Source organism: Oncorhynchus masou, chromosome 7 (genome assembly GCF_036934945.1).
Source record: "Oncorhynchus masou masou isolate Uvic2021 chromosome 7, UVic_Omas_1.1, whole genome shotgun sequence".
Lineage (NCBI taxonomy): Eukaryota > Metazoa > Chordata > Actinopteri > Salmoniformes > Salmonidae > Oncorhynchus > Oncorhynchus masou.
In genome coordinates this window covers 18,483,168-18,510,801 of record NC_088218.1, presented here as the reverse complement: position 1 = coordinate 18,510,801, position 27,634 = coordinate 18,483,168, and the positions used below count along the sequence as shown (strand labels likewise).

The following is a 27,634-nucleotide window of genomic DNA, read 5'->3' as shown; positions in this document are numbered from 1 at the left end:
CCTCCCTCTCCTCCTCCTCCTCTGTCTGTTTCTCCTCCCTCTCTCTCCCCTGCAGTGTAAGGAAGGAGGTTTTCCCCATGACCTGTGGCTGGGTGTGAGTGCTGACAACCTGTCTGTGTATAAGAGAGGGGAACCCAAACCTCTGCAGACGTTCCAGTATGAGCAGATCACCTTCTTTGGAGCTCCACAACCCTGCACCTACCAGATCACTGTCGACGGCAACGACTTGTTCTTCCACACTCCATTGGTAAACACACACACACATATTCTGAAACACACTTACACACTTAACACACATACACACACATATTCTGAAACACACTTACACACTTAACACACATACACACACGCATGCATGCATCAGACAGTCACAACAAAAACAACCTCACACAATGGAAGAGTGAATCCCGAATATACTGCACAAAAACACTGATGTGCTCTCTCTCTCTCTCTCTCTCTCTCTCTCTCTCTCTCTCTCTTCTCTCTCTCATTCTCTCTCTCTTTCTCTCTGTCTTGCTCTCTCTCTTGCTCTCTTTCTCTCTCTCTTGCCCTCTCTCTTTCTCTCTCTCATTCTCTCTTTCTCTCTCCCTCTCTCTCTCTCTCTCTCTCTCTCTCTTGCTCTCTCTCTTTCTACCTCTCTCTCTCTCATTCTCTCTCTTTCTGTCTCTCTTTCTCTCTCCATTTCTCTCTCATTCTCTCTCTCTCTCTTGCTCTCTCTCTCATTCTCTTGCTCTCTCTCTCATTCTCTCTCTCTCTCTCTCTCTCTCATTCTCTCTCTCTCTCTCTCTCTTTCTCTCTCTCATTCTCTCTCTCTCATTCTCTCTCTCATTCTCTCTTTCTCTCTCTCTCTAGGTGATGGAGATTGCTAAGATCATGAAAGCCTACATCAACATGATGGTGAAGAAACGCTGCAGCATCATGTCTGCCTCCAGCGTCGCCAGCACCTTTGTCAGGTGATCAACCAGCAGCCAGTCAGAGCCCTCTATTCAACCGTACAGGCCTATCAGAGAGAGGCAGGAAGTGGATACAATCCACGGATTGGTCGGTCGGTTGTTGTTTTGGTGGAGTCAGCTGATCTTGGAAAGGGGTAACCACAAAACAGCGGACAGTCAAGGATCTAAAATGGCATCCGATTTCACAAAACTAAAAGGGGATGGACACTGCAGCTAACTATTCTAGACTTGGGAATTGGGTGGATTGGGTTAAATATCTGTTTGTTAACAATGAGCATGGAAAATGACCCATTTTGGGGAGGACAACTCCAGCACCTCCCAACCCCCAGTTACCCTGCATGTCACTGTCTTACAGACAGCAGGTCCAGCACATTCTAACTCAACCTTACTTCATCTAAATATCCCTTATTACTCCTTTTATATCAATCTCTAATCTCTCTCTCTCCTCTGTCATCCCTCTTTCTGTTCTCTCTGGACCAAACCCATACCAACGACAAGCACAATAGCCCAGTCAAGCCATACCACCCGCAAAGCCCCTGTCGCCCCCTTCTCAACCCAATAGCACAACCCCAGTCGCAGTCCCAACACACTGCCAGCTAGGAGAGATCAAATGAAGCCTGTTACTATTTCTATCTTCATTCCTCTGTCTCTTACCCTCTCTCCCCCATTTGATATAACTCTCTCTTCCTCTGTCTCTTACCCTCTCTCCCCCATTTGATATAACTCTCTCTTCCTCTGTCTCTTACCCTCTCTCCTCCATTTGATATAACTCTCTCTTCCTCTGTCTCTTACCCTCTCTCCCCCATTTGATATAACTCTCTCTTCCTCTGTCTCTTACCCTCTCTCCCCCATTTGATATAACTCTCTCTTCCTCTGTCTCTTACCCTCTCTCCTCCATTTGATATAACTCTCTTCCTCTGTCTCTTACCCTCTCTCCCCCATTTGATATAACTCTCTCTTCCTCTGTCTCTTACCCTCTCTCCCCCATTTGATATAACTCTCTCTTCCTCTGTCTCTTACCCTCTCTCCCCCATTTGATATAACTCTTTCTCTGTCTGTGTGTCCCCCATTTTGCCTGCTTCACTCTCTTTACAGTTAAGTGTTAATTTATTCTCTGTTGCTTGCTTCCTTTCCTCTCTCTTTCTCTCACTCAATCTCTCGTTCATCTGTTGTTATCCGTGGTGACTGAGATAAAGGACTGTTTTGTGTTTTCATCTCGGGGTCGAATCAGAAAATCCGGTCCCTTCTTCATCAGACTGCACAGTACTTACTTCCTGTGTCAACGGAAGTGACATCACATATGGTCAAATGAAGTGGCCTCAAACAAACCCCCTCAGAGAACCAGGGCTGGAGGCCCACCCAGGGCCATCTCCCTGGGATCATCCTGACTGAGGCTCTTTTAAGGGGTAGCTGGGGGGGGGGATCTCCATGGGAGGAGAATGAAAAATGTTGACTACAAGATCAACCAAGGGAGATTGAGAGAGCTTTCTCCTATAAAATGTCTACATACTATGAACATCACATATATTACATATTATTGTCCAACCAACACATACACACATACACTAATCAAACACTTATCATTTTTGAATATCGCACCTCATAGGAACCCTACATAGATTTTGGTGGTCACTGTACTGTATGTATATAAATATCATTATACATGCCATTTGATTAATTTATTGTATTTGTAAACTAAATGCGAAGGAACAGAGATATTCACTGCTGTATGTCTAATATGCCAACGCACCCTTATTCACTAGCAGTGCCATCTGACTAAATCACAGGTATATAGAGGGGTTTCACTTCTTGATGTGGAATGGGTAGAGTTCAGTCGCGGCGGCCATATTGGTAGGGCAGTTTGGGATGGTTGCCTACATGCGTTTCTCTGTGCTCTAGTGAAATGTAGCCTTCGTATCATCCTTCTGGCTCACGTTTCCATATCGGTGGGTACTTTATTTTAAAACATGAGGAATCTACAATCTTGTCTTCTCTACCCATTCTGTTTCTATGCTATGTGACTGTTCTCGAGTTTGTGAGTGAATAGAACCTGTTTTAAGTCATGTGACTAGTGTACTGTACGTTCCCAGTGTCTCCCCTCCTGCAGTGCTGTGTTTGGAATGCTAACGTGAGCGTGTGTATCTGTGTCATAATGCAAGTGACTAACTAACTACCCCACCGGGGAAGAAGGGAACCATATGAAGAAAAGAAAGAAAGTGTGTTGTTGACAAATAACAGTATTATCTATCTGGATAACCTTTTATGAGAATGGTGTTGTGATTTTAAATGGGGAAGAGTTTGGGAAGGGAGGGAGAGGGGAGGATGGGGTATTTATTTGTTATAATTATTGCAGAGGGAGGGAGGGGATATGGTTACAGTATTCTGTGAAAGAAGAGAAGATCACACATTGAGAAGGTATGCTTCTAGGAAATAGGAATTCAGAATTCTGGGAACATGGGAATTGTGTTTGTTTCTGACTGTGTGTCGTCGCTGCTTGTGGGCCTAAGCCCACTGGAGGACCAGTCTATAGAATCAGAATTACTGGAAAAGACATTCCAATCCAGAACGACATTCCATCCAGTGTTCCACTGGGCCATTTGGAATGACTGAAAAATCCTGTTTTTGCGGGCCAGTGTAGCCTACATGAATACATGTTTTTGGCAGACAGGCGGAATGTCAATTATCATCACATCCAGTGAAATTCGGGAACTGTGTCCTATCTAGGTATTCTCTTTCAATGGCCCTGCGTCTCACACTGCTAGTACACAAAGTAAGATGAAGTTGCCTCTTGACACTTATCTAAGGCAGTGGAGGTTGCTGAAGGGAAGAAGGCTCATAATATTGGCTGGAACTGAGCAAAAGGAATAGCATTAAACACATGGAAACCATGTGTTTGATGTATTTGATACCATTCCATTGATTTTGCTCCATTACCACAAGCCCATCCTCCCCACTTAAGGTGCCACCAACCTCCTGTGATCGAAGCTCAGTTTTGCGTTTCATACCCAAATGGTAAGGGTAAGCTGATCCAAGATCTGTGTCTATGAGCAACCTCCATGCCGGGGTCCTTTTCCAGCCGCAGGCGGCCAGAGTAGGGCCTGACTGTAATCTGTCATGGTTCATATGAATTATTATCATTATATATTGAAACATTGTGATTGTTTTGAGAGAAAAAAAGAGAAAGAGAGAGAAAATTGTTGTTCTTTTTTTTGTAACTGGCTTTACAAACTTATGATTTAATAAATTATCGGAAATTGTCCAGTCTTCTCTTCTGTACACGCACGCACGCGCACACAGCCATGATTGTTCTATTTCCGCTTGGGTGACCACATAATGGTCCATATTTAAAATACACAAATGCGGGACAACGGAATGTTTTTGCGGGCCAGTGCAGCCTACATGAATACATGTTTCTGGCAGACAGTTCGAAATGTCAATTATCATCAAATGAATAGGAAGTCTGACTGAAATACGCAACAAATCTAACTTTTTTGGTAAATGAGTGGTATTTTAATTTGTTGATAAAATACGAGACAGCAGACAAATGGCCAACATTTGGGACTGTCCCGTATTGTGGGACATGTGGTCACCCTAATTCGCCATGACATTGGTTGGGCGCGCTCCGGGAGAAAGGAGGACAGACCTTTTTGCCTTATCTCAACATAATTTTAAGGGTTTATTTTCTTAAAACGGATTGCCTCTCTCCGTGTTGTTACTTAAATAAGACAACTTTTTCAACTCAAGAGTGGCGCCATACACGGGCGGGATATTTTACTGACAGATTTTAAAGTTTCGAATAAATGATGGGTTTAATAAGGAGTTTGGTAGGCCTACCTGCTGTTCTGCTACTCTTCGGTTTAGTCGCTGTGTTCGCGCAAACTGCCGCACCAAGGATAGTTGAGTTAGTGACACTTATTTTGTTGTTTTTCTTAACCATTGATTTATTGTCACTTATATATTATTTTGATGTATATGACAACATATTATAGTTAATTATGTTGGCTCTAGTTAGTCTATGACGTTAATCTCCGAAAAGTTTATTTTATAATGGTGTAATTTAGACTTTCATCAACCTCAACGTTTAGATTATTATATTCAGATAATGGCTCTTTAATTTCAAGGGTCTTGGTACATCAGTAACGTGTTTGGCCTTTTCACTAGGGAGTTGGGTCTTGCTTTCTGCTAAATGCTCGTGTAACTGAAACCTTTTAGCAGGAACGTTGGAGTGTTTTCAGTTCCTTCTCAGACACATTTCAGTAGCTATAATCGTGACTGGCCCTTTTAACTGTTAAGTGTTTGGGTGAAACCAGTTAAATTGTCCAAAGAGACACCTGTTCCCTGTCTTGGAAGAATCCTTCAGCCTTTTAGCCCCATAGAAACCAGACTACCAGGCGTCCACTTCTTATCTGGAGCCATAGAACTAACAGAATGTACACAAACAATTCTGTGGAGTCATACAGTCTAACAACAAATGGAAATATCTACAGTAGGCCTGGTCTTACTGCAGGTGAGAAGGCTTTATTACTGCCTCTAACTGCAGTTTTTTAGTGTGTTATGAACTACTCATCTAATGTTGTTTTTTCTCAATCAACCTGTTTTCTCTCCCTCCCTCTCAGTGTGTGAGACTAAGAATGGAACAAGCTGTGAGGGATTGTGACGGTGAGTCTGGGATTAGTCTGGCACGCGAGTGAGGCACACTTTGGGTTTCCTGGTCCTGATTCCCCCACTATACCTCCTCCTGCTCATGAGTCTTAACAGGGTCACAAATGTGTTCTGGTGCACATGAATCAGCTTATCAGCTCCACCCTCCACACCTGTCAGACAGGTCGGGGGACAAACTGAACACACACCTCTCTCTCTCTGCCCTCATTTATCTCTCTGCATCCCTCTATCCTTGGCATTGTGAACTCTATCCCTGCCAATCCTGAAACCCCTACCCATTCATAGTTCACATTCATCATTCACATATACAGTTGAAGTTGGAAGTTTACGTAGACTTAGGTTGGAGTCATTAAAACTCGTTTTTCAACCACTCCACAAATTTCTTGTGAACAGACTATGGCTTTGGAAAATAGGTTAGGACATCTATTTTGTGCATGACACAAGTCATTTTTCCAACAATTGTTCAGACAGATTATTTCACTTATAATTCACTTTGCCAGCAGCATACCACCCTGCATACCACTGCTGGCTTGCTTCTGAAGCTAAGCAGGGTTGGTCCTGTTCAGTCCCTGGATGGGAGACCAGATGCTGCTGGAAGTAATGTTGGAGGGCCAGAAGGAGGCACTCTTTCCTCTGGTCTAAAAAATATCCCAATGCCCCAGGGCAGTGATTGGGGACACTACCCTGTGTAGGGTGCCGTCTTTCGGATGGGGCGTTAAACGGGTGTCCTGACTCTCTGCGGTCATTAAAGATCCCATGGCACTTATCATAAGAGTAGTGGTGTTAACCCCGGTGTCCTGGCTAAATTCCCAATCTGGCCATCAAACCATCACGGTCACCTAATAATCCACAGTTTACAATTGGCTCATTCATCCCCCTCCTCTCCCCTGTAACTATTCCCCAGGTCGTTGCTGCAAATGAGAATGTGTTCTCAGTCAATTTACCTGGTAAAATATCAGTCAGGAAGTTAAAGCTTGGTTGCAAATGGGTCTTCCAAATGGACAATGACCCAAAGCATACTTCCAAAATTGTGGCAAAATGGCTTAAGGACTACAAAGTCAAGGTATTGGAATGGCCATCACAAAGCTCTGACCTCAATCCCATAAAAAAATGTGTGGGCAGAACTGAAAAAGCATGTGCGAGCAAGGAGGCCCACAAGCCTGACTCAGTTACACCAGCTCTGTCAGGAGGAATGGGCCAAAATTCACCCAACTTATTGTGGAAGGCAACCTGAAACGTTTGACCCAAGTTAAACCATTTAAAGGCAATGCTACCAAATACTAATTGAGTGTATGTAAACAGAAATTGTGAAAAACTGAGTTTAAATGTGTTTGGCTAAGGCCATGATGTCATTTTCTGGAATTCTCTAAGCTGTTCAAAGTCACAGTCAACTTAGTGTATGTAAACTTCTGAACCACTGGAATTGCGATACAGTGAAATAATCTGTTTGTAAACAATTGTTAGAAAAATGATTTGTGTCATGCACAAAGTAGATGTCCTAACCGACTTGCCAAAACTATAGTTTGTTAACAAGAAATTTGTGGAGTGGTTGAAAAACGAGTTTTAAAGACTCCAACCTAAGTGTATGTAAACTTCCGACTTCAACTGTATATTATTATTATTATTATTATATATATATATTTTTTAAAATATTGTTGACTGCGTGAGTGCATTTATATACAGTTTCGGCCAAACAATTTGGCACCCATGCACTTTTCTTAAATAAGTCTCTATTTCTTATTTGTTTATTCAGATCCCCATTAGCTTTTGCCAAAGCAGCAGCGTTTCTTCCTGAGGTCCACAAAACATGACACATAACGAAACAGTGATAGACAACACAAATTTAAAATACAAATATATACAAACAGTACTTCAACAAAATAATAAACAATACAACTAAAACATGATGTGTGTGTGTGTCCCCTTCTAAAATAAGTTTAAAAAATAAAATTCTGGTCTTCACACCTGATTAGATTTTCAACATTGCAAATCCAATTGTATTTTTGTAAACTTAAGTTGACAATTTTTTATTTAGAAAATAAAAACAAGTGGCATGGACTAAATTAGTGGCACTCCGGAGCTAATACTTGGCCTTTGGCCAAGGTAACAGCAGACAAACACGTCTTGTCGCAAGCAATGATGTAACCCACTTTTCAACAGCAAACTACTCTAAATCTTCAATGCTTGAGGGGTGCCCCCATCAACTGATGTTTTCAGATCTCTCCATAGGTTTTGGATGTGATTCATATCTGGACTCTTGGCTGGCCACTCCTGAACATTCCAGCATCTCTTCTTGAACCATTCCTGGGTGATTTTTCATGTTTGGGGTCGTTGTCCTGCTGGAAGACCCACAACATTCCATGGAGACCCAGTTTTTGGACACTGGGTTGAACAAAACAGCTGATAATCTGCTGATTTCATGATGCCTCACACACGTTCAAGGCCCCCGGGACCAGAGGCAGCAGAGCAACCCCACAGCATGATCAAATCTCCCACATGTCAGACAAGAGTCCAGAACTGAATCACATCCAAAACCAATGGCGAGATCAGTAGTTGGAGGGAACCCCTCAAACATTTAAGTATTAGAACAATTTGCTGCTGAAAAGTGGGCCAAATGCCAGTAGAAAGTTGCAGCAAGCTCATTGGTGGCTTCAAGAAGCGTTTGTCTGCAGTTATCTTGGCCAAAGGCTGTCCAACCATGTACTAGCTCCAGGGAGCCAATTTAGGACCTGCCATTTGTCTTTATTTTCCTAATCAAAATTCTCAACCTAGGTTTACAAAAATAAAATTGTCTCTGCAATGTCAAATCCAATAAATGTTTTATTTTTTTCAATTTCAATTTATTTTAAAAGAAATGGGGAATAATTTAGTGCAAGGGTGACAATATATTTGGCTTCAACTGTGTAGTGTGTGTGTGTGTGTGTGTGTTTGCTTTGTCGTGGTCAACTAGTGTGAAATGATTCACACACACTGACCTACCCCATGGACTGACCTCCAGGTACATGTATAAGTACTTATCCGCCCTAACGTGTGTGTGGTGTGTCAGGTCTACAAGGTTCGATGCCAAGATGGAGAGGTGGACAAATAAGATGAAGGGAAAACAGGAAGAGAGGTAAGACGTCATCATGGCACATGAACATCTGTGTATTTCTCTATATATGTGAAGCAATTTGCAACGAAATAATGTGTTTTGTTATTCTAAGTATCTGTATTTACATGGCTGTGTGTTTATTCAGCTGGCCTACTACAAATCCCACAGGGAGATATGGTAAACGTTACCCAGTCAGGCCTTGTGTGTGCTGTATTTGACTTTAGTGTGTCTCTGATGATGTGACTGCGATCAGAACAAGGCCCCAAGTTTATTTTGTTAGTTTGATATCAGTTACAGCCGGAGTGACACAAAATAATTACTGGAACAATTTTTTTAATTTTACCTTAATTTAACCAGGCAAGTCAGTTAAGAAGACGTTCTTATTTTCACTGACGGCCTGGGAACAATGCGTTAACTGCCTGTTCAGGGGCAGAACCACAGATTTGTACCTTGTCAGCTCAGGGGTTTGAACTCGCAACCTTCCGGTTACTAGTCCAACGCTCTAACCACTAGGCTACTCTGCCGCCCCATAAACCTTACATACGTCACAACCAAAGCTAACCGCCCAAACCGGCTTGTGCTCTATGACTTCTTACCAACCTGGCTGGTCTGACAGGTTGTGCAGTCCTCTTAAAATATGAAGTGTGTGTCTAACCAGCTGGTTGTCTTTGTGTTAACAGAAAGGCAGAGATGATGAGGCATGAAGAAATCAGAACGAATTATGGTACGACTTGAGATACACAAACACACCACTCCTGTCTATGGAAAAACACTGTCACTACTCTGATGGAATTTATTATGAAAGATGATCTCTAATTCCTTGTCTCTCCCTTCCCAGGTCTCAGTGGGTTCAACCCCCCCCCCCCCCCAAGGACTGTTAACCTTATTGTCTGTTCTATGCTCAGCTTACCCTCCCTTACACCAAATGTAGAGGTGTTTCAAAGGTTTTGTGTAGCGCTCACAAGCCAAAACGGGTCGCCAAATATAGTGCACAATGTCACTTATTTCGTATATGTTCCGTCCTGCAAAAAAACATTTTTTTAAATCATGCAATTCGTATGATGTTATGAATTCCAATTCGTACAATATGTTACGAATGTGTAAGTGCTTAAGATCCCGTTCAATCTCTTTAACCGTTTGAGGAGAATACATGAAACTGGCCTTAGATCAAAGTTTTGGTACAACCTGTTTATACAACATTATCTGCCCATGTAACACAAGTCATTAAACATTGTGTTGAATGTAATGAACAAAGTATTCTACGAATGCTTAGCAAGAACAAGTTCTGCGCTGCTTGCTGAGTGGTGCAGTGCTGAACATGTCTTGCAGTGGAAAGGTGCAGTAGCCTTAGCAACTTTGTCTGTTGATTTGAGCAAATCTATTTTTACTTAAATTAAACTTTCCACTATGTAAGACTTGTCTCTTTGGATCTTTTCAACTCCTACCTCCTACTATAACCTCTACCTCATATTGAGAAACCTACAACAACCATATCAGACTTGTGATTGTAACCTCAATAATAGTAGAGATAAAAGATAAACAGGAATTCCTGCCGTTCTGACTCAATCTCAATATACTATTTTTATCAAGGATACGTACACTCTTTATTCAAGCATTTCCTATGAGCAGAGCTACAGAGAGAGAGAATATTTCAGGAATTGGAACCCAGGCCTCGATCCCTACCCATTCCAATCCTTCCCTTTCTTCCTTAAGAGAGAAATTACATGTTGAGTTGGGGCGCCCCCGATTGGTCATCAAAAGCCTTGTTTCAGGTAGGCAACGAGACGGGAGATCCACTATCACCCCTCTACTCACTCTCAGTTTGCTTCCATTTGGTTATTAAACGGATTCTGTAATGAATACACCCCATTTCTCTATCCATTATGATGATGGAAGATTTGGCTTGATATAATTTGTATTTTACAATATTATTCTGGTACTTCCTGTACATAGCCATGTTAATACATTTTCAGAGACTCCAGTCACCCAAGTCAGACTGTTTTCTCTGCTATCGCACGGGAAGCGGTACCGGAGCGCCAAGTCTAGGACCAAAAGGCACTACCCCCAAGCCATAAAACTGGTGAACAATTAATCAAATGGCCACCGGACTATTTATATTGACCCCCCCCCCCCCTTTAACTCTGCATTGTTGGAAAAGGACCCGTAAATAATAATGTAATGGTAGTCTACACCTGTGGTTTACGAAGCATGTGACAAATTCAATTTGATCTGAGTGTAATGTGTGTATTTATTTGAGATTAAAAAAGGTTAACCATTAGCCCTGCCTTTGGCGGGTTCTTAATGTCGCGTGGCCGAGTATTTGGCTGAATTGCGCGTCCCCGAATCAGCGTCCGAGAGAATATGTCACGTGATTCCACGAAAGCCAATCAGTGTCTGCGGAACGAGAGACCAAAGCGCGTTCCCGTGTTTGCGGAGGAGAAGAGCATATAGCTTAAAGAGGTGCAAACGAAAACACAGCCAAAATTACATTTTAACCCGCAAATTCTTTAAAGAAAACCCACCAAAATGTCGGAGGAGAAACCAAAGGTAAGGCTAGTCGGCTATCAACATGTGATGGCTATTTAAGGTGATTTAAAACAGTCTAATGCTGAATAGCGCCTGAAATATGCAATCAAAAATGGCCCGGTTTGCACGTTTGTCTGAATCGGCGCACTGTTTGTTTCGTAGTTAAATGAATGGAGTGCTGCCTCCGGATACGATATTTCTAAGTTGATCAGATATACAAGCTATTTGAGATGTTATGCGAAGTATTTCAACCAGAAAATAGAATTGTTGAAACAAATACCACTTACATTTCGAAGTTGAATACGCGGATAGCGTTAGCGGGTTTTTCTTTGTGGAAAAAAAGACCACGCTAGCAGCTGGCTAGCTAAATGCCGCAATAATAGCCGCACAAAATATGACAATTTGGAAGCCATATTCGAGTGATTTGGATGCATTCGTCGGCATCCACTTATTGAAATGGATAAATAACATAATTAGTTAGTTAACGCACTGTTTGTATCTTCTAGGCCAGTAAACACGCATGGCGTTGGCCAGGCGCCGGTAAGACCAGAATTAGCTAGCTTGTTCATATCTCGTCTGTACAAAATAGTCCCTAACCACTGATTGATACAGGATTCCTATATTTTTTTCTCGATTTGAGGTACTAGGAAAAGCTGGACGTGGGTTTTGCTACGGATAATGCCTGGGTCTAGTAGCTGGCTGCTTCAGTCACAGCCTTCGGGTTTCGCACATTTCCCAGACCCAGTACCACCCGCAGGCAACCCTAATTTTGCAGACAAGAACACTACCTTGTTACACCGTCCAGAGACGTGTGAGGAGTCTTAAGTGGTTGTACAAGTCAATTGTTTGGCTCTCCAAGACAGGTGTGTTGAAGACTGAATAACTACAATGTTAAATCCTTTCATTGCTGTTTGGTTGTGTTTCAGGAGGGCGTGAAGACTGAGAACGACCACATTAACTTAAAGGTAGCCGGTCAGGACGGCTCTGTGGTTCAGTTCAAAATCAAGAGACACACTCCGCTCAGCAAACTGATGAAGGCCTACTGCGAACGTCAGGTCAGCACAGTCGCCAATCAGACACCTTGCCCTCCTACCTGCCGCCTCAGTGGCGAAGACTGGTGCAGGGGACACACTGAACATTGCTCAGAAATATTATCAAGAGCTGACCTGATTCCCAATACTAGAGGAATATCTGTCCCATGTATTTTTTGTCCTCTTTCTCCTGCAGGGGCTCTCGATAAGGCAGATCAGGTTCAGGTTTGACGGACAGCCAATCAACGAGACAGACACACCTTCACAGGTACACTGCACAGACAACTGGCAGCTCTCTATATTCTTTAGAAACCCACTCAACTCACTTCTCTTGGCCTGTTCTTAATCACTCTAAAGCACAGCATCTCTGGCACCATTATCATTCTCTCAACTAAAGCACACCTGCTCTCAATGAACTTGATTGCTTTCTTGCTGTACTTCCCACTACATATCCCCCTCATGGAATCACTCTTTACTAGATCCCTCTCTCCTTCCATCTCACACATGTTAATTCTCTCTTTAGCTGGAGATGGAGGATGAAGACACCATAGATGTTTTCCAACAGCAGACAGGCGGTCTCTGCTAAGCCCCTCCTGTTACAGTGATTGACATACCCAAACCACGCCCACTGCTCCTCTCCTCCAGTCACTTCAGCTTCTGTGTTCCTTTGTTGTTTTAAAAAAGTCTGTCTCAGTTTTGTCCTGGGGTGTAGGATTGGGTTGAATTTGCCCCCTAGACACTGATTTAAGGTCAGTTGTTAGTTTACCCCATATTGGATGAGGTTAGGTTTAGGACACGATTAGCTGATCCTAGATCTGTGGTAAGGGGCAACTTCTATTTTGAGGCTTCCCCATCGTCTGTTTCCTTGATCTTATTTTAAAAGATGTCTGGCGCGTTTTTTGGGGGGGGGGGGGGCTCCCCTCAAATGTCTGTCTTAGTCAACAATGAACTCTTGAACTGTCTTGGACAGCTTCTGGGTCTTTCCAATGCTAAGAATCATGAGTTTTGATCTAGAAACAACCCCCTACACCTAAGCCACTTGTGCAGTGTTTTGTATTTATCCAACACCTTAAATCTACACGAAGTGCCTAGGGGTTAGGGGGTGGCTTCTGGACCCTTCCAATGGTTTGACATGGGGGACGCCCTGGTTTTTCCCAGGGTGAAAACCAAGGGTGCATCTCAAGTCTTATGTTCCCTCTCCTTCATTTGGCACCGATCTGAGCATTCAGGCTAAGGTGGATGCTGACCATGGAATATGCTTTCACCTGCCCAGTTCTTTAGTGTCAGTTTTACGAGGAGACCCCTTGTCTCAAGGAAGCTACTTATACTGTTGAGATGCACCCCTAGTTTTTTAGGGCAGTCAAATGGGAATATTCCCTGATACCGTATGGGGCCATTTCTTTCTTTTTTCAGTGGTCAGTTCATACAGCAGCCCTGTCATTGACTCTGCTTTCGGTGTTTGGGTGGGGGCGTAAGGCAGGAGGGAGAAGTCATCCTTGAACACTGATACAGGGTAAGATAATTTGCATCCCCGGAATGGTTAATGTTTTGGGGGTTCCGGTTTTCTGATCCAAGGTCTGTGGTTAGGGGCTACGTCTACTTGGAGCATAAGGGGAGGGGCAGTTAAGTTCTTTACCCACATGTTTTGTCATATGGTATTTGTTTGGTTTCTCTACTGATTTGTACATTGTTTGGCGTCTTTTACTACTGTAAACAATAAATATAGTTTGGTACTCAGACTCCTTGTCACGGATCCTCCTTTAAATGTGTGATATAAAATGGGCTCATTCAGTGGACTGCCGGTTACACATGGGAATCATGAATTGTATGTTCAATGTATTGTTTATAGTCGTATCTACTACCAATTGTGTATGTTGGACCCTATCCAGCACTATTTGAAAGTACTGTTGCTGAAATGTATTCTCAGCTGCATAAAAAGACCAGCAGGGGGTGCTACTGTCTATTGGTACAGTTGTCTGTCTCCCCATCCCTGTCTTCCCTTTCTGTCAGCAGGTCCCAATTCAGCAGAAGTAAAGCGGGGACATTCTCCCGAGTGCCTGTATTTGTGTGCTTGCGTGTTTCTGTTCAAGTGTTTAATCGTGACAAGGGCCGCTGTGATTAGATTCTGATTTGGGCCAAAGCCGTCCTTTCCTCTGGAAACCGATAAGTGGTTGAGGACTGTGTCAGTTTGTTATTAGGTGAATGGAGAAGTCTACCTCTTGTCCTTGAAGTCTTCCCATGGAGGAAGCACAAGTTCATCCTTGGAGTCTTTGCCGAAATCCACTACCCTCCTTTGAATAAGCTGCTGTTTTCTCGGAGGACCTGCATGCTTACATTGAAATACTAAATATATTCATTTTGACCATTTTGGACTCTTATTTTGGGATTCCTCTGTAAACGACATCCTAGCGGAGAAGGAGTATAATTGAATACAACTGCATTTGTTTTTTCTCTAATCTTTGACTCTTTTCAAAAGGAGGAGAGGACTGAGGAGAATCTCCCTCTGTTTTCAGTACATCTCTGCCTGCGGTCAGCCATCTGTCAGGATGTTAAATCGCTCTGTGTGATTGGCTGATGCAGTCAGATTAAGCACAGTCGATTGATATCCTGATGGGATAGAGAGATACAAGAAGGAAGAAAGTTATCATGATCCTGTAGCCTTGAAAAGAAATGGCTAGGAGAAACACTAGACTAGTCTATAGGACATCTTCCTCCTGCCCACTGATCCGCTAAAGTGCACAAACCTGCTCTTGAAGAAAAGGAAAAACGGCAGTAAAAGGTTTATAACAAAGAGTGAACACCCCTCCTTTCTCTCCCTGAGCTGTATCGGAATAGGTATTTGAAGCCTGGGCATGGCTGAAATACACATGTACACAGACACACATTGGTCCAACCTCCCGGCTCTGCACCTAAGAGTTGTACCTAATTCCCCTCTACAATTTTTATTACATTTTCTCAGAATGCAATATTAGAAAATCCTTTATGAGAACAGCTGTCTTACATAAACAAACTCGCGTACATAGTCATCCACTCCTCAGCTACTATAATAATAAAGGTCCTAATAACAGGGCTCTTGGTTAATATGGTAATAGCTTAGCCGGTATCAAGCACTCTATTGGTGGAGCAGAGGTCACCGGTGGTATGTTTTCACTATTTTTTTCCTTTTTAAAAATGACTACTTGGACTATATGGTGTTTATCTAATGTAAGGTTATTTTGTAGTACAGCTCTTTATCTCTGTATCTATGGCCCATACAACTCCACCTTAGGTATACATCTTGCTCTTTCTCACACACATACACACTCAGAAGAGTATGTGAGCGATACAGTTGGCTTCTGTTCTACTCTGAAATGATTGACAGACTGGTTAGTGATTTGCATGGGCCTGGTCTATAAGAGAAGGGGCCGGACCAGACAGAACTAACTCATTTAGGAGCCTGCCTGTCTGCCTCAGCTGAAGTCAGATGTAGAGTAGTTTAGTTCCAGGCTTCACTTTGTCATCTGGACTCTGTCTGTTGGAAGATGATGCTTTCTACGGACACTCTCTAAGGACCATCTCTAGACACACCTCACACACAAACATACACGCTACCCCACACATACTCACACACGCGTGTTGTAGATGAGCGTCAATTGGCGTTCGGATCAGTCACAGTGTTTGTGATTGGCTGGAGCAAGCTGGGATGTCATCGCCGATGCTGCTGTTGCCTCTGCTGCTGTTTCTCGGGTTAAGGGTCATCAACGCAACTGCAGAGACACGGAGACCATGCAGTGGTACGTTCTATTCTGTTAAATGCGCTATGATAATATCGGCGTGTGTGTGGGTGTTGTAACCTATCCGGGGACACATTTGATTGTGACACATAACATTGTACTTCCTGTCCGATAGCGGCTCTCTCAGATTATACTGTAGAGTGGCATTAAACACACCACTTTTTCTTGTTTGCATGCAGTAGGGATGCTACTTCAAATAGTAACTCATTACATTTTCCTTAACACCCAAAAGTACTCGTTACATTTTGAATGCTTTTAGCAGGACAGGAAAATGGTGGTGTATGCTTTGCTTAATATAAGAAAATTGATACTTAAGTATATTTTAGCAATTACATTTAGAACTAAATACTTTTGGACATTGACTCAAGTATTATTTTACTGGGTGACTTATTTTTACTCGAGTAACTTTCTTTGAATGTATCTATACTTTTACTCAAGTATGACAATTGAGTACTTTTCCCACCACTGTGTGTGTGTGTGTGTGTGTGTGTGTGTGTGTGTGTGTGTGTGTGTGTGTGTGTGTGTGTGTGTGTCAGAGAGATATCAGCCGTGTGCGTGAGTGTTTGATGTGTTTAACTTGATTTGCCAAAACTTTGATGCAAATCACTCATGCACAGATAACTCTGTGTATGCACAGATCATGCCAAAAACCTACCAGACATTTCCCAGCCATCCCATAAACTCTGACTAACCTTAACTGATATCATGAATACACAAGAAGCTCCAACACCTCATCTTACTGCTCTCACCATCAGTTTCCCACTATTTGGGAAATGCTAACTCTCTCTCCCCCTTTCTCTCTCTCTCTCTCTCCCTCTCTCTCTCTTTCTCTTTCTCTCTCTCTCTCGCTCCCTTTCTCTCTCTCTCTCTCCCCCTCTCTTTCTCTCTCCCTCTTTCTTACTCTTTCTCTCCCCCTCTTTCTTACTCTTTCTCTCCCCCTCTTTCTTACTCTTTCTCTCCCCCTCTCTCTCACTTTCTTACTCTTTCTCTCCCCCTCTTTCTTACTCTTTCTCTCCCCCTCTCTCTCCCTTTCTTACTATTTCTCTCCCCCTCTCTCTCACTTTCTTACTCTTTCTCTCCCCCTCTCTCTCACCTTCTTACTCTTTCTCTCCACCTCTCTCTCCCTTTCTTACTCTTTCTCTCCCCCCTCTCTCACCTTCTTACTCTCTCTCTCCCCCTCTCTCTCACTTTCTTACTCTTTCTCCCCCCCTCTCTCTCACTTTCTTACTCTTTCTCTTCCCCTTTCTTACTCTTTCTCTCCCCCTCTCTCTCACTTTCTTACTCTTTCTCTCCCCCTCTCTCTCACCTTCTTACTCTTTCTCTCCCTCTCTCTCTCACTTTCTTACTCTTTCTCTCCCTCTCTCTCTCACTTTCTTACTCTTTCTCTCCCTCTCTCTCTCACTTTCTTACTCTTTCTCTCCCCCTCTCTCTCACCTTCTTACTTTTCTCCCCTCTCTCTCTCACCTTCTTACTCTTTCTCTCCCCCTCTCTCTCACTTTCTTACTCTTTCTCTCCCCCTCTCTCTCACTTTCTTACTCTTTCTCTCCCCCTCTCTCTCACCTTCTTACTCTTTCTCTCCCCCTCTCTCTCACTTTCTTACTCTTTCTCTCCCCCTCTCTCTCACTTTCTTACTCTTTCTCTCTCCCCGTAGACCTGCTCCCCCTGGACCTTCTGTCCCGTGTTCTCTCCAGGGCAGGGGAGGGGGTGAGGGGGGTAACAGGAGGGGGGGTGCATCTGATCCAGTCTGGGGGTGTGAGGGGTGTCCATCTGTCCCGTCCTCACCCTTCCCTGGACTTCCCGTCCTCCCAGCACCTCGTCAACTGTCACCTCTTCCCCAGAGAGTTCTCCATCGTCACCACCCTGAAGGTCAGCCTCGTCGCCCCTAAGGTAAGGGCCAGGGGTTAGAAACAGCATTACAGCAGGAAGTGACATCATCAATGACGTGGGGAAGGTTCAGTGTATTCTTTTTATTGCCTCTTCCCACTGTGTGATGATCTGTCTCATCCTGTCTTTCAGAAAAACGAGTACATATTTTCTGTGGTGGAGGAAAAGGAAGAAGAGGACGCAAGGATTGGAAAGAGGAAGGGGGAGACACAGGGAGGAACTGATGGAGATTGGTACAGAGAGAAGGATGGAGAACGAGGAGGGAGGGATGATGAGAGTGATGAAGAGCGGGATGGAGAGACAGATGGAGGGGGAGAAAGACTAATGGACGGAGAGAAGAGGAAGGGAAGTAGAGATGGAGAGAACAGCAACAGTCAGGGACGGCTTCTGATTGGCCTGCGGTTCTCCAGAGACAGAATCCACTTCCTGTTCAGAGGTCGCAGCGGGGGGGTCATGGCGCGCTGGGTTTTCCAAGGCATCGAATTGGCTGATGATCGCTGGCACACGTTGGTTTTAGCATTTAGCGGACACTACGCTACTCTCACTGTGGACTGCAACACACACCTGGAACTGTGAGTTGCTTTCTCTGGCTCTCCTTCTTTCGCTCTCTCTTTCTATGTATCCTTTTTCTCTGTCTGTTTGTCCATCTGTCTGTATTACATTTCTGTAATGATGATGTCATCATATGTGTTCAGCAGGGTTCACTCCAAGTCGTTGCCTTCTGACCTCAGTGTTCAGGGTTCCAGATTCCACATCGGCAGCCGAGGGAGATGGAATGGCCTGTTCTCAGTAAGAACCAAAACACACGACAACCCTCTCTCTCTAGAACCTTTGTACACTAGATTTACACTAGTAGTAATGGCTACATGATGGCTTGATAAGAGTGGTTATGCCAACACTCTCCATATAACTTGCTTCTCTCTACTTCTCTCCTTTCCGCTCCTCCCTCCCTCCCTCCCTCCCTCCCTCCCTCCCTCCCTCCCTCCCTCCCTCCCTCCCTCCCTCCCTCCCTCCCTCCCTCCCTCCCTCCCTCCCTCCCTCCCAGGGTCTGATCAGACAGCTGGTCCTGGTGCCAGGCTCTGATGCCACCCCTCGTCTCTGCCCATCCTCCAACCCCGGGCTGGCAGAGCTGTCTGTGCCTGCGGTACTGCTAGACCTACCACAAAAAGAGACTAGGAGTGACCTCACGCTGCCTTCATATGGTATACTGTCTTTCTCCTATTGTCACTGTCCCCTGATCTCTCTCACAAATATGACCCTTTTCTCTCTCTCCCTGTCCTGCCTCACCCTGTACGTCTATCCCCTACTGCCCCCCTTCCCCTCTACCCCCTCCCAAACTCTACTCCCTCTCTACCCCCCTACACTCTACCCCCCTCCTTCCCCCTCTACCCCCTCCCACACTCTACTCCCCCCCCTTCCCCCTCTACCCCCCTACACTCTACCCCCCTCCTTCCCCCTCTACCCCCTCCCACACTCTACTCCCCCTCTACCCCCCCCTGCACTCTACCCCCTCCTTCCCCCTCTAACCCCCTCCCACACTCTACCTCCCTCCCTCCCCCTCCACCCCCTCCTTCCCCTTCTACCCCCCAGAGTCAGAGGTGCGGGTGTCTGTGGGGCTGGAGAAGTCCTGTTCCAGTTCAGTAAGAGGACAGCTGTGGTTCAACCCCATCAGGAGAGCTCTCTACCTCTGTGACGGTACACTCTGGGTCCCCATGCTGCAAGGTGGGTCCTCCACTCTCTCTCTCTCTCTCTGACCTCTTTCTCTCTCTTTGACCTCTCTCTATCTCTCTGACCTCTCTCTCTCTCTCTTTGACCTCTCTCTATCTCTCTGAACCCTCTCTCTCTGACCTCTCTCTATCTCTCTGACCTCTCTCTCTCTCTTTGACCTCTCTCTATCTCTCTGAACCCTCTCTCTCTGACCTCTCTCTCTCTCTCTCTCTCTCTGTGCTCTCCATCTCTCTCTCTCTGACCTCTCTCTCTACTCTCTCTGACCTCTCTCTCTCTCTCTGACCTCTCCATCTCTCTCTCTGACCTATCTCTCTCTCGGACCTCTCCATCTCTCTCTGACCTCTCTCTCTCTGACCTCTCCATCTCTCTCTCTGACCTATCTCTCTCTCGGACCTCTCCATCTCTCTCTGACCTCTCTCTCTCTCTCTCTGACCTCTCCATCTCTCTCTGACCTCTCCATCTCTTCTACAGAGTCCCAGAGACTAGACTATGTCTTGGAGCAGCAGGTCCTCTCCACCAGTTCAGAGACGTATGATATTGAGGTAAAACATACACTATATATGTGGACATCCCTTCAAATTAGTGGATTTGGCTATTTCAGCCACACCCATGGCTGACAGGTGTATAAAATTGAGCACACAGCCATGCAATCTCCATCAACAAACATTGAAGAGCTCAGTGACTTTCAACATGGCACCATCATAGGATGCCACCTTTCCAACAAGTCAGTTCTTAAAAACTCTGCCCTGCTAGAGCAGCACCGGTCAACTGTAAGTGTTGTTATTGTTAAGTGGAAATGTCTAGGAGCAAAAGCGGCTCAGACGCAAGCTCACAAAACCACAAGCAAACAAAATGGGACCGCCGAGTGCTGAAGCACGAGGTGCGTAAAAAATAATGTTTGTTCAAACTGCCTCTGGGAGCAACGTCAGCACAAGAACTGTTTGTTTGGAGCTTCATGAAATTGGGTCCATGGCAGAGCAGCCGCACACAAGCCTAAGATCACCATGCGCAATGCCAACCGTTGGCTGGAGTGGTGTAAAGCTTGCCGCTATTGGACTCTGGAGCAGTGGAAATGTGTTCTCTGGAGTGATGAATCACACTTCACCATCTGACAGTCCAACAGATGAATCTGGGTTTGGTGGATGCCAGGAGAACGCTACCTGCTCCAATGCAAAGTGCCAACTGTAAAGTTTGGTGGAGGAGGAATAATGGACCAGGGCTGATTTTCATGGATCGAGCTAGGCCCCTTAGTTCCAGTGAAGGGAAATCTTAACGCTACAGCATACAATGACATTCTAGATGATTCTGTGCTTCCAACTTTGTGGCAACAGTTTGGGGAAGGCCCTTTCCTGTTTCAGCATGACAATGCCCCACCGTGCACAAAGCAAGGTCTATACAGAAATGGTTTGTCAAGATCTGTGTGAAAGAACTTGAATGGCCTACAGAGCCCTGACCTCAACCACATTCAACACCTTTGGGATGAATTGGAACGCCGACTGCGAGCCAGGCCTAATCGCCAAACATCAGTGCCCGACCTCAGTAATGCTCTTGTGGCTGATTGGAAGCAAGCAATGTTCCAACATCTAGTAGAAAGCCTTCCCAGAAGAGTGGAGGCTGTTAATGCAGCAAAGTGGGGACCAACTCCGTATTAATGCCCATGATTTTGGAATGAGATGTTCGACAAGCAGGTGTCCACATAATTTTGGTCATATATTTTAAATACATTTTCTTAATATGAATATAAACTCAGCAAAAAAAGAAGCGTCCTCTCACTGTCAACTGAGTTTATTTTCCTATAACTTAACATGTGAAATATTTGTATGAACATAACAAGATGAGACATAAACTGAACTAACATAAGTATGAACTGAGACATAAACTGAACAAGTTCCACAGACCCGTGACTAACAGAAATGGAATAATGTGTCCCTGAACAAAGGGGGGGTCAAAATCGAAAGTAACAGTCAGTATCTGGTGTGGACACCAGCTGCATTAAGTACTGCAGTGCATCTCCTCCTCATGGACTGCACCAGATTTGCTCATTCTTGCTGTGAGATGTTACCCCACTCTTCCACCAAGGCACCTGCAAGTTCCCTGACATTTCTGGGGGGAATGGCCCTAGCCCTCACCTTCCGATTCAACAGGTCCCAGACGTGCTCAATGGGATTGAGATCCAGGCTTTTCGCTGGCCATGGCAGAACACTGACATTCCTGTCTTGCAGGAAATCACACACAGAACGAGCAGTATGGCTGGTGGCATTGTCATGCTGGAGGGTCATGTCAGGATGAGCCTGCAGGAAGGGTACCACATGAGGGAGGATGATGTCTTCCCGGTAACGCATAGCGTTGAGATTGCCTGCAATGACAACAAGCTCAGTCCGATGATGCTGTGACACACCGCCCCAGACCATGACGGACCCTCCACCTCCAAATCGATCCCACTCCAGAATACAGGCCTCTGTGTAACGCTCATTCCAGATAAACGCAAATCCGACCATCACCCCTGGTGAGACAAAACTGCGACTCGTCAGTGAAGAGCACTTTTTGCTTCTCCTGTCTGGTCCAGCGACGGTGGGTTTGTGCCCATAGGCAACGTTGTTGCCCGTGATGTCTGGTGAGGACCTGCCTTACAACAGGCATACAAGCCCTCAGTCCAGCCTCTCTCGGCCTATTGTGGACATTCTGAGCACTGATGGAGGGATTGTGTGTTCCTGGTGTAACTCGGGAAGTTGTTGTTGCCATCCTGTACCTGTCCCACATGTGTGATGTTCGGAAGTACCGATCCTGTGCAGGTGTTGTTACACGTGGTCTGCTACTGCGAAGACGATCAGCTGTCCGTCCTGTCTCCCTTTAGTACTGTCTTAGACGTCTCACAGTATGGACATTGCAATTTATTGCCCTGGCCACATCTGCAGTTCCCATGCCTCCTTGCAGCATGCCTAAGGCACGTTCACGCAGATGAGCAGGGACCCTGGGCATCTTTCTTTTGGTGTTTTTCAGAGTCAGTAGAAAGGCCTCTCTAGCGTCCTAAGTTTTCATAATTTTGACCTTAATTGCCTACCGTCTGTAAGCTGTTAGTGTCTTAAAGACCGTTCCACAGGTGCATGTTCATTAATGTTTTGGTTTGGTTTGGTTTCTGGTTCATTGAACAAGCATGTGAAACAGTGTTTAAACCCTTTACAATGAATATCTGTGAAGTTATTTGAACTTTTACGAATTTTCTTTGAAAGACAGACTTTTTTGCTGCTATTATATTTGTTTAAATTAACACGTAGTTGTAGATTCAACTGGTTTTCAACGTGTCTCTCTCTCTATTGCTCTGTCTGTCCATCTGTCTACAATGTCTAGGTGTTCAGTGTACAAGGGCTGGGTTTGATGGCAGCAATGGCCCACCGCTCCCCCTCCCTGGGCTCTGCAGTCTACCTCTGGAGAGATGGAGGCTTTCACCTTTACCAGAAGATCAGCACACATGGAGCTCTCTCCTGGAGACACTTTACGATGGGGAAGATGGTACAGGAAGACATCTTAGAGATGTTTAAATACACTTTGAAATACAATTGTATTTGTTCATTTGTTGATTTAACTTGTTGTAGATATTCCTGGTGGTGTCTAACTCCAGGGAGAGCACAGGGAAGGAGGAGACAGTGGAGAAAGATGAACTGTCAGTGATCTACAGGTGGAATAAAAAGACACAGAGGTTTGTTCATTACCAGGCGCTCCAGACACACTGTGCACGGGACTGGGAGGCCTTCCGCATCCAAGGACACACCTACCTCGCCGTGGCCAACCACAGACAAGGTAGGAACTGGCTACGGCCAACCACAGACAAGGTAGGAACTGGCTACGGCCAACCACAGACAAGGTAGGAACTGGCTACGGCCAACCACAGACAAGGTAGGAACTGGCTACGGCCAACCACAGACAAGGTAGGAACTGGCTACGGCCAACCACAGACAAGGTAGGAACTGGCTACGGCCAACCACAGACAAGGTAGGAACTGGCTACGGCCAAACACAGACAAGGTAGGAACTGGCTACGGCCAACCACAGACAAGGTAGGAACTGGCTACGGCCAACCACAGGCAAGGTAGGAACTGGTTACGGCCAACCACAGGCAAGGTAGGAACTGGTTACGGCCAACTACAGACAAGGTAGGAACTGGTTACGGCCAACCACAGACAAGGTAGGAACTGGCTACGGCCAAACACAGACAAGGTAGGAACTGGCTACGGCCAAACACAGACAAGGTAGGAACTGGCTACGGCCAACCACAGGCAAGGTAGGAACTGGTTACGGCCAACCACAGGCAAGGTAGGAACTGGTTACGGCCAACTACAGACAAGGTAGGAACTGGTTACGGCCAACCACAGACAAGGTAGGAACTGGCTACGGCCAACCACAGACAAGGTAGGAACTGGTTACGGCCAACCACAGACAAGGTAGGAACTGGCTACGGCCAACCACAGACAAGGTAGGAACTGGCTACGGCCAACCACAGACAAGGTAGGAACTGGCTACGGCCAACCACAGACAAGGTAGGAACTGGCTACGGCCAACCACAGACAAGGTAGGAACTGGCTACGGCCAACCACAGACAAGGTAGGAACTGGTTACGGCCAACCACAGACAAGGTAGGAACTGGCTACGGCCAAACACAGACAAGGTAGGAACTGGCTACGGCCAAACACAGACAAGGTAGGAACTGGCTACGGCCAACCACAGACAAGGTAGGAACTGGTTACGGCCAACCACAGACAAGGTAGGAACTGGTTACGGCCAACCACAGACAAGGTAGGAACTGGCTACGGCCAACCACAGACAAGGTAGGAACTAGCTACGGCCAACCACAGACAAGGTAGGAACTGGTTACGGCCAACCACAGACAATGTAGGAACTGGCTTCAGCTAAATCTTTGTAAAGCTGAAAAGACCTTGTAGAAAAGTATGTTCTACTCAGTTACGGTACATGAGCTGCACAGCAGGTTGATGGCACCTTAATTGGGGAGGACGGGTTCATAATAATGGCTGCAATGGAATAATGGAATGGTACAGAACTCATCAAACACATGGTTACCACATTTCATTTACTCCATTCCAGACATTATTGTGAGCCGTCCTCCCCTTAGCAGCCTCCTGTGATGAGTTGCAATACTAGTAACTCAGTTGCAATTATCTTGTCCTCTCCCTACCCCCTCCCTTCCTCTAGGTAATACCAACCACACCATAGACAGTGTGGTCTACAAGTGGGACCGTGGTACGCAGCTGTTTGTACCACACCAGGCCCTGCGGACCTCTGGGGCTTACGACTGGGAGGCCTTCGCGGTCGGACCCTACCACTTCCTGGCTGTGGCGAATGCGTTCGACGGACAGACCACTCACGTTGACTCGGTCATCTATGTCTGGGTGGATGGAAGTTTCCGCTTGTTTCAGACTATTAAGGTGAGAGAGATGAAGGTGAAGTAGAAGGAAGAGACAGAGTAAGGAAGAGGGGGTTGACAAGGGGGAAGAGAGTGAGGGGGTAGATTGGCAGAAATCCTAAAACAGCACAACCACCCACACCACGGAACTAAGAGAGGACGAAAATAGACCATGTATAGCGGGGCAGAATTTGCATGTTAGATCCAGCTTTGACAGATAACTGATAGTGAATCAGACATTTGAATGGAACCACATGTGAGTTGAAGTTGACTGACAGGCAGACTGAAACCACAAAAAGACTCAGCTTTGATTGGGAGGGAATTCCAGTGTTGGCATTATTCTATGATCTCTCTTTCTTTAATTTCTTCCTGTCTGTCTGTCTGTCTGTCTGTCTGTCTGTCTGTCTGTCTGTCTGTCTGTCTGTCTCTCTCTGTCTCTCTCTCTCTCTCTGTCTCTCTCTCTCTGTCTCTCTCTCTGTCTCTCTCTGTCTCTCTGTCTCTGTCTCTGTCTCTCGGTCTCTCTCTCTCTCTCTGTCTCTCTGTCTGTCTCTCTGTCTCGGTCTCTCTCTCTCTCTCTGTCTCTCTCTCTCTGTCTCTCTCTCTGTCTCTCTCTGTCTCTCGGTCTCTCTCTCTCAGACGTTCTGTGCCACAGACTGGGAGATGTTCCAGATCGGCAGCAGGGTCTTCCTGGTGGTTGCTAACGGACACCAACTCCATGGCAATGGCCCCGGTCGCTATGCCATCAACTCGACCATCTACGAGCTGGACATGAGCTCTCAGCTGTTCCTGCGTTTTCAGGACATAGTCACATACAGGTACCTTCATACTGGTGCACATTTTCCCCACCTCTCCTCTCTCTTCCTTCCCTCTCTCATTTCTCTATCTGTCTCCCCCTTCAGTGCTGTTGACTGGGAGTTCTTCACAGTAGGAGAGGAGAGTTACCTGGTTGTTGCAAACTCCTTTGATGGAGAGTCTCACTCTCTGAACAGCATTATCTACAGGTAATCACATGAATACACGAGAATTGGTCATGGTGCTATAATTGAATGGGTGATATGTGAATTTACAAATATGATGGTGATATGTTATAAACTCATCATTATCACAATGTGTCTTTTGAACTTGAACGTGATATGGATGTGTGCAGGTGGCAGGGATACGAGGGGTTTGTTCCCATTCACCGGCTTCCCACCATCGGGTGCAGCGACTGGGAATTCTTTACTTCTGGAGAGGATTCCTATCTGATCTACTCCAGCGCCACAGCACCTCTCTCCAAAGTCTTTCGTCTGAAAACACACTGACACAATGTCATATCAGGGACAACATGGAGAAACATACAAAATGAAATCTCAGCTGATGTAATAATGAATGTTACAATGTGTTGTTGTACTGGGCCACATTTGCAGAGAAAGAGAGAGTATTAGTAGATACACATTTTTGTGTATAAGTACTGTATATAACTTTAACATTAGTCATATTTGTTGCCTATAATTTTGTGAAAATTATTTATTGAGGTAATAGAAATGTGTAAAAAAAATACATTATGTTTCATTTGTGTCTTACTGCAAATTCTACCGCTTATGTAAGAATATTGTTTCAGAATGATTTTATGAAATCTTTATTTTATAGGGTCCCATACTAGGGGAGCAGTGAATGGAAACTGTAGAGTTCCACTGCTTTTGCCCAATCTGCATTTTCTGTAAAAGCTGTTCACCACTTCAACCAACGTCCAGAAACCTAAAAGAGATACTTCAGGATTTTGGCAATTTTTGTATTTATTTAACCTAGTCCTTTATCGACTTCCTCAGAGTCAGATAAACTCATGGATACCATTTTTATGTCTCTGCGTGCAGTTGAAAGAAGTTGCTAACTTGTGTTTGCACAATTGCTAACTCGCGTTAGCGCAATTACTGGTAGTCTATGGTAACTGCTAGCATGCTAGTAGATACCATAGACTTCCAGTCATTGTGGTAATGCTAGTTAGCATTGGCTCGCAAAACTACTTCTAACTACTGGATGCAGAGTGAAAGAGAGTAATCCGGCTCCAGGTATTTTACTGGTTTGTGACTCACTGACACCGTCCCCGGTTAGAGGAGAATAAAGATGCCTAAGAGTTAACACACAGGAACTGTAAACACACTGAGGAAGATGAACATAGGGATGAAAAGTAGGAAAGGTTCTGTTGAAGGAAATGAAAGGCAATGAATATACTGTACATATGATAACACAAGAGCATAATAACAGTAATAAAGGTGTGTATAAATGGAATATAATCCCTGAACATGTTTACAGGTTACAAGCTATACATAATGCAACAACAACAACTAACTATTAAGAACAATATATACATGTCACACCACTCACTTTGGGCACACACACAGCATCCCACAAGTCCAGAGATATGAGTGAGTCCAGTTGTTGATCGGCAGAGATAGATGTTGCTCTCTGCCGCTGCTTGAGGGAGACTGCAAGTATTGTGTAACCTGCAGTGTCAAGAGGATGGGTAGATGTCATGCCCCCTAGTAACTTCCCTAGCAACATATCAAAGCACAGGTCACACAGGTCAGAGAG

At 45.0% G+C, this 27,634-nt stretch overlaps 3 protein-coding genes across 4 annotated transcripts in view; all 3 read left to right on the top strand.

Annotated features, from left to right (window-relative positions):
- The window catches only part of LOC135543444 (unconventional myosin-X-like), a 58,470-nt gene extending 56,600 nt beyond the window's left edge, over positions 1 to 1,870 (top strand). Inside the window, exons 39-40 of the mRNA XM_064970703.1 lie at positions 56 to 247; positions 853 to 1,870. Of these exons, the coding sequence (XP_064826775.1) occupies positions 56 to 247; positions 853 to 957 (297 nt within the window). The 3' untranslated portion in view covers positions 958 to 1,870. The remainder of the gene's footprint in view (positions 1 to 55; positions 248 to 852) is intronic.
- Positions 1,871 to 11,101: 9,231 nt separating this feature from the next.
- On the top strand, positions 11,102 to 14,002 carry LOC135543443 (small ubiquitin-related modifier 3). The gene is made up of 4 exons (XM_064970702.1): positions 11,102 to 11,253; positions 12,159 to 12,287; positions 12,460 to 12,531; positions 12,787 to 14,002. The coding sequence occupies exons 1-4, from the start codon at positions 11,233 to 11,235 to the stop codon at positions 12,847 to 12,849; spliced, it is 285 nt and encodes a 94-aa protein (XP_064826774.1). The 5' UTR covers positions 11,102 to 11,232; the 3' UTR covers positions 12,850 to 14,002.
- A 4,148-nt stretch (positions 14,003 to 18,150) lies between these two features.
- LOC135543040 (thrombospondin-type laminin G domain and EAR repeat-containing protein-like) lies at positions 18,151 to 27,313 on the top strand. 2 transcript variants are annotated; one of them, XM_064970142.1, is made up of 11 exons: positions 18,151 to 18,492; positions 18,619 to 18,709; positions 18,966 to 19,122; positions 19,511 to 19,642; positions 20,120 to 20,190; positions 22,997 to 23,158; positions 23,242 to 23,446; positions 24,853 to 25,085; positions 25,700 to 25,878; positions 25,963 to 26,064; positions 26,211 to 27,313. In XM_064970142.1, exons 1-11 carry the CDS (start codon positions 18,245 to 18,247, stop codon positions 26,362 to 26,364), a joined length of 1,734 nt encoding a protein of 577 aa, XP_064826214.1. In that variant the 5' UTR covers positions 18,151 to 18,244; the 3' UTR covers positions 26,365 to 27,313. The 2 variants fall into 2 exon arrangements, with proteins under 2 accessions (XP_064826214.1, XP_064826213.1); XM_064970141.1 differs by having other exon boundaries at positions 18,616 to 18,709.
- The last annotated feature ends 321 nt before the right edge of the window (positions 27,314 to 27,634 follow it).

What these genes read in the sequence shown, in the direction of transcription:
- LOC135543443 (XM_064970702.1), top strand. Translation starts at nt 11,233, where the DNA reads ATGTCGGAGGAGAAACCAAAG. An exon ending in TGTCGGAGGAGAAACCAAAG is followed by an intron (nt 11,254 to 12,158) that starts GTAAGGCTAGTC and finishes GTTGTGTTTCAG; the next exon opens with GAGGGCGTGAAGACTGAGAA. An exon ending in AGGCCTACTGCGAACGTCAG is followed by an intron (nt 12,288 to 12,459) that starts GTCAGCACAGTC and finishes TTTCTCCTGCAG; the next exon opens with GGGCTCTCGATAAGGCAGAT.
- LOC135543040 (XM_064970141.1), top strand. Translation starts at nt 18,245, where the DNA reads ATGGACGGAGAGAAGAGGAAGGGAAGTAGAGATGGAGAGAACAGCAAC. An exon ending in ACTTTACGATGGGGAAGATG is followed by an intron (nt 23,159 to 23,241) that starts GTACAGGAAGAC and finishes AACTTGTTGTAG; the next exon opens with ATATTCCTGGTGGTGTCTAA. An exon ending in GCTTGTTTCAGACTATTAAG is followed by an intron (nt 25,086 to 25,699) that starts GTGAGAGAGATG and finishes TCTCTCTCTCAG; the next exon opens with ACGTTCTGTGCCACAGACTG.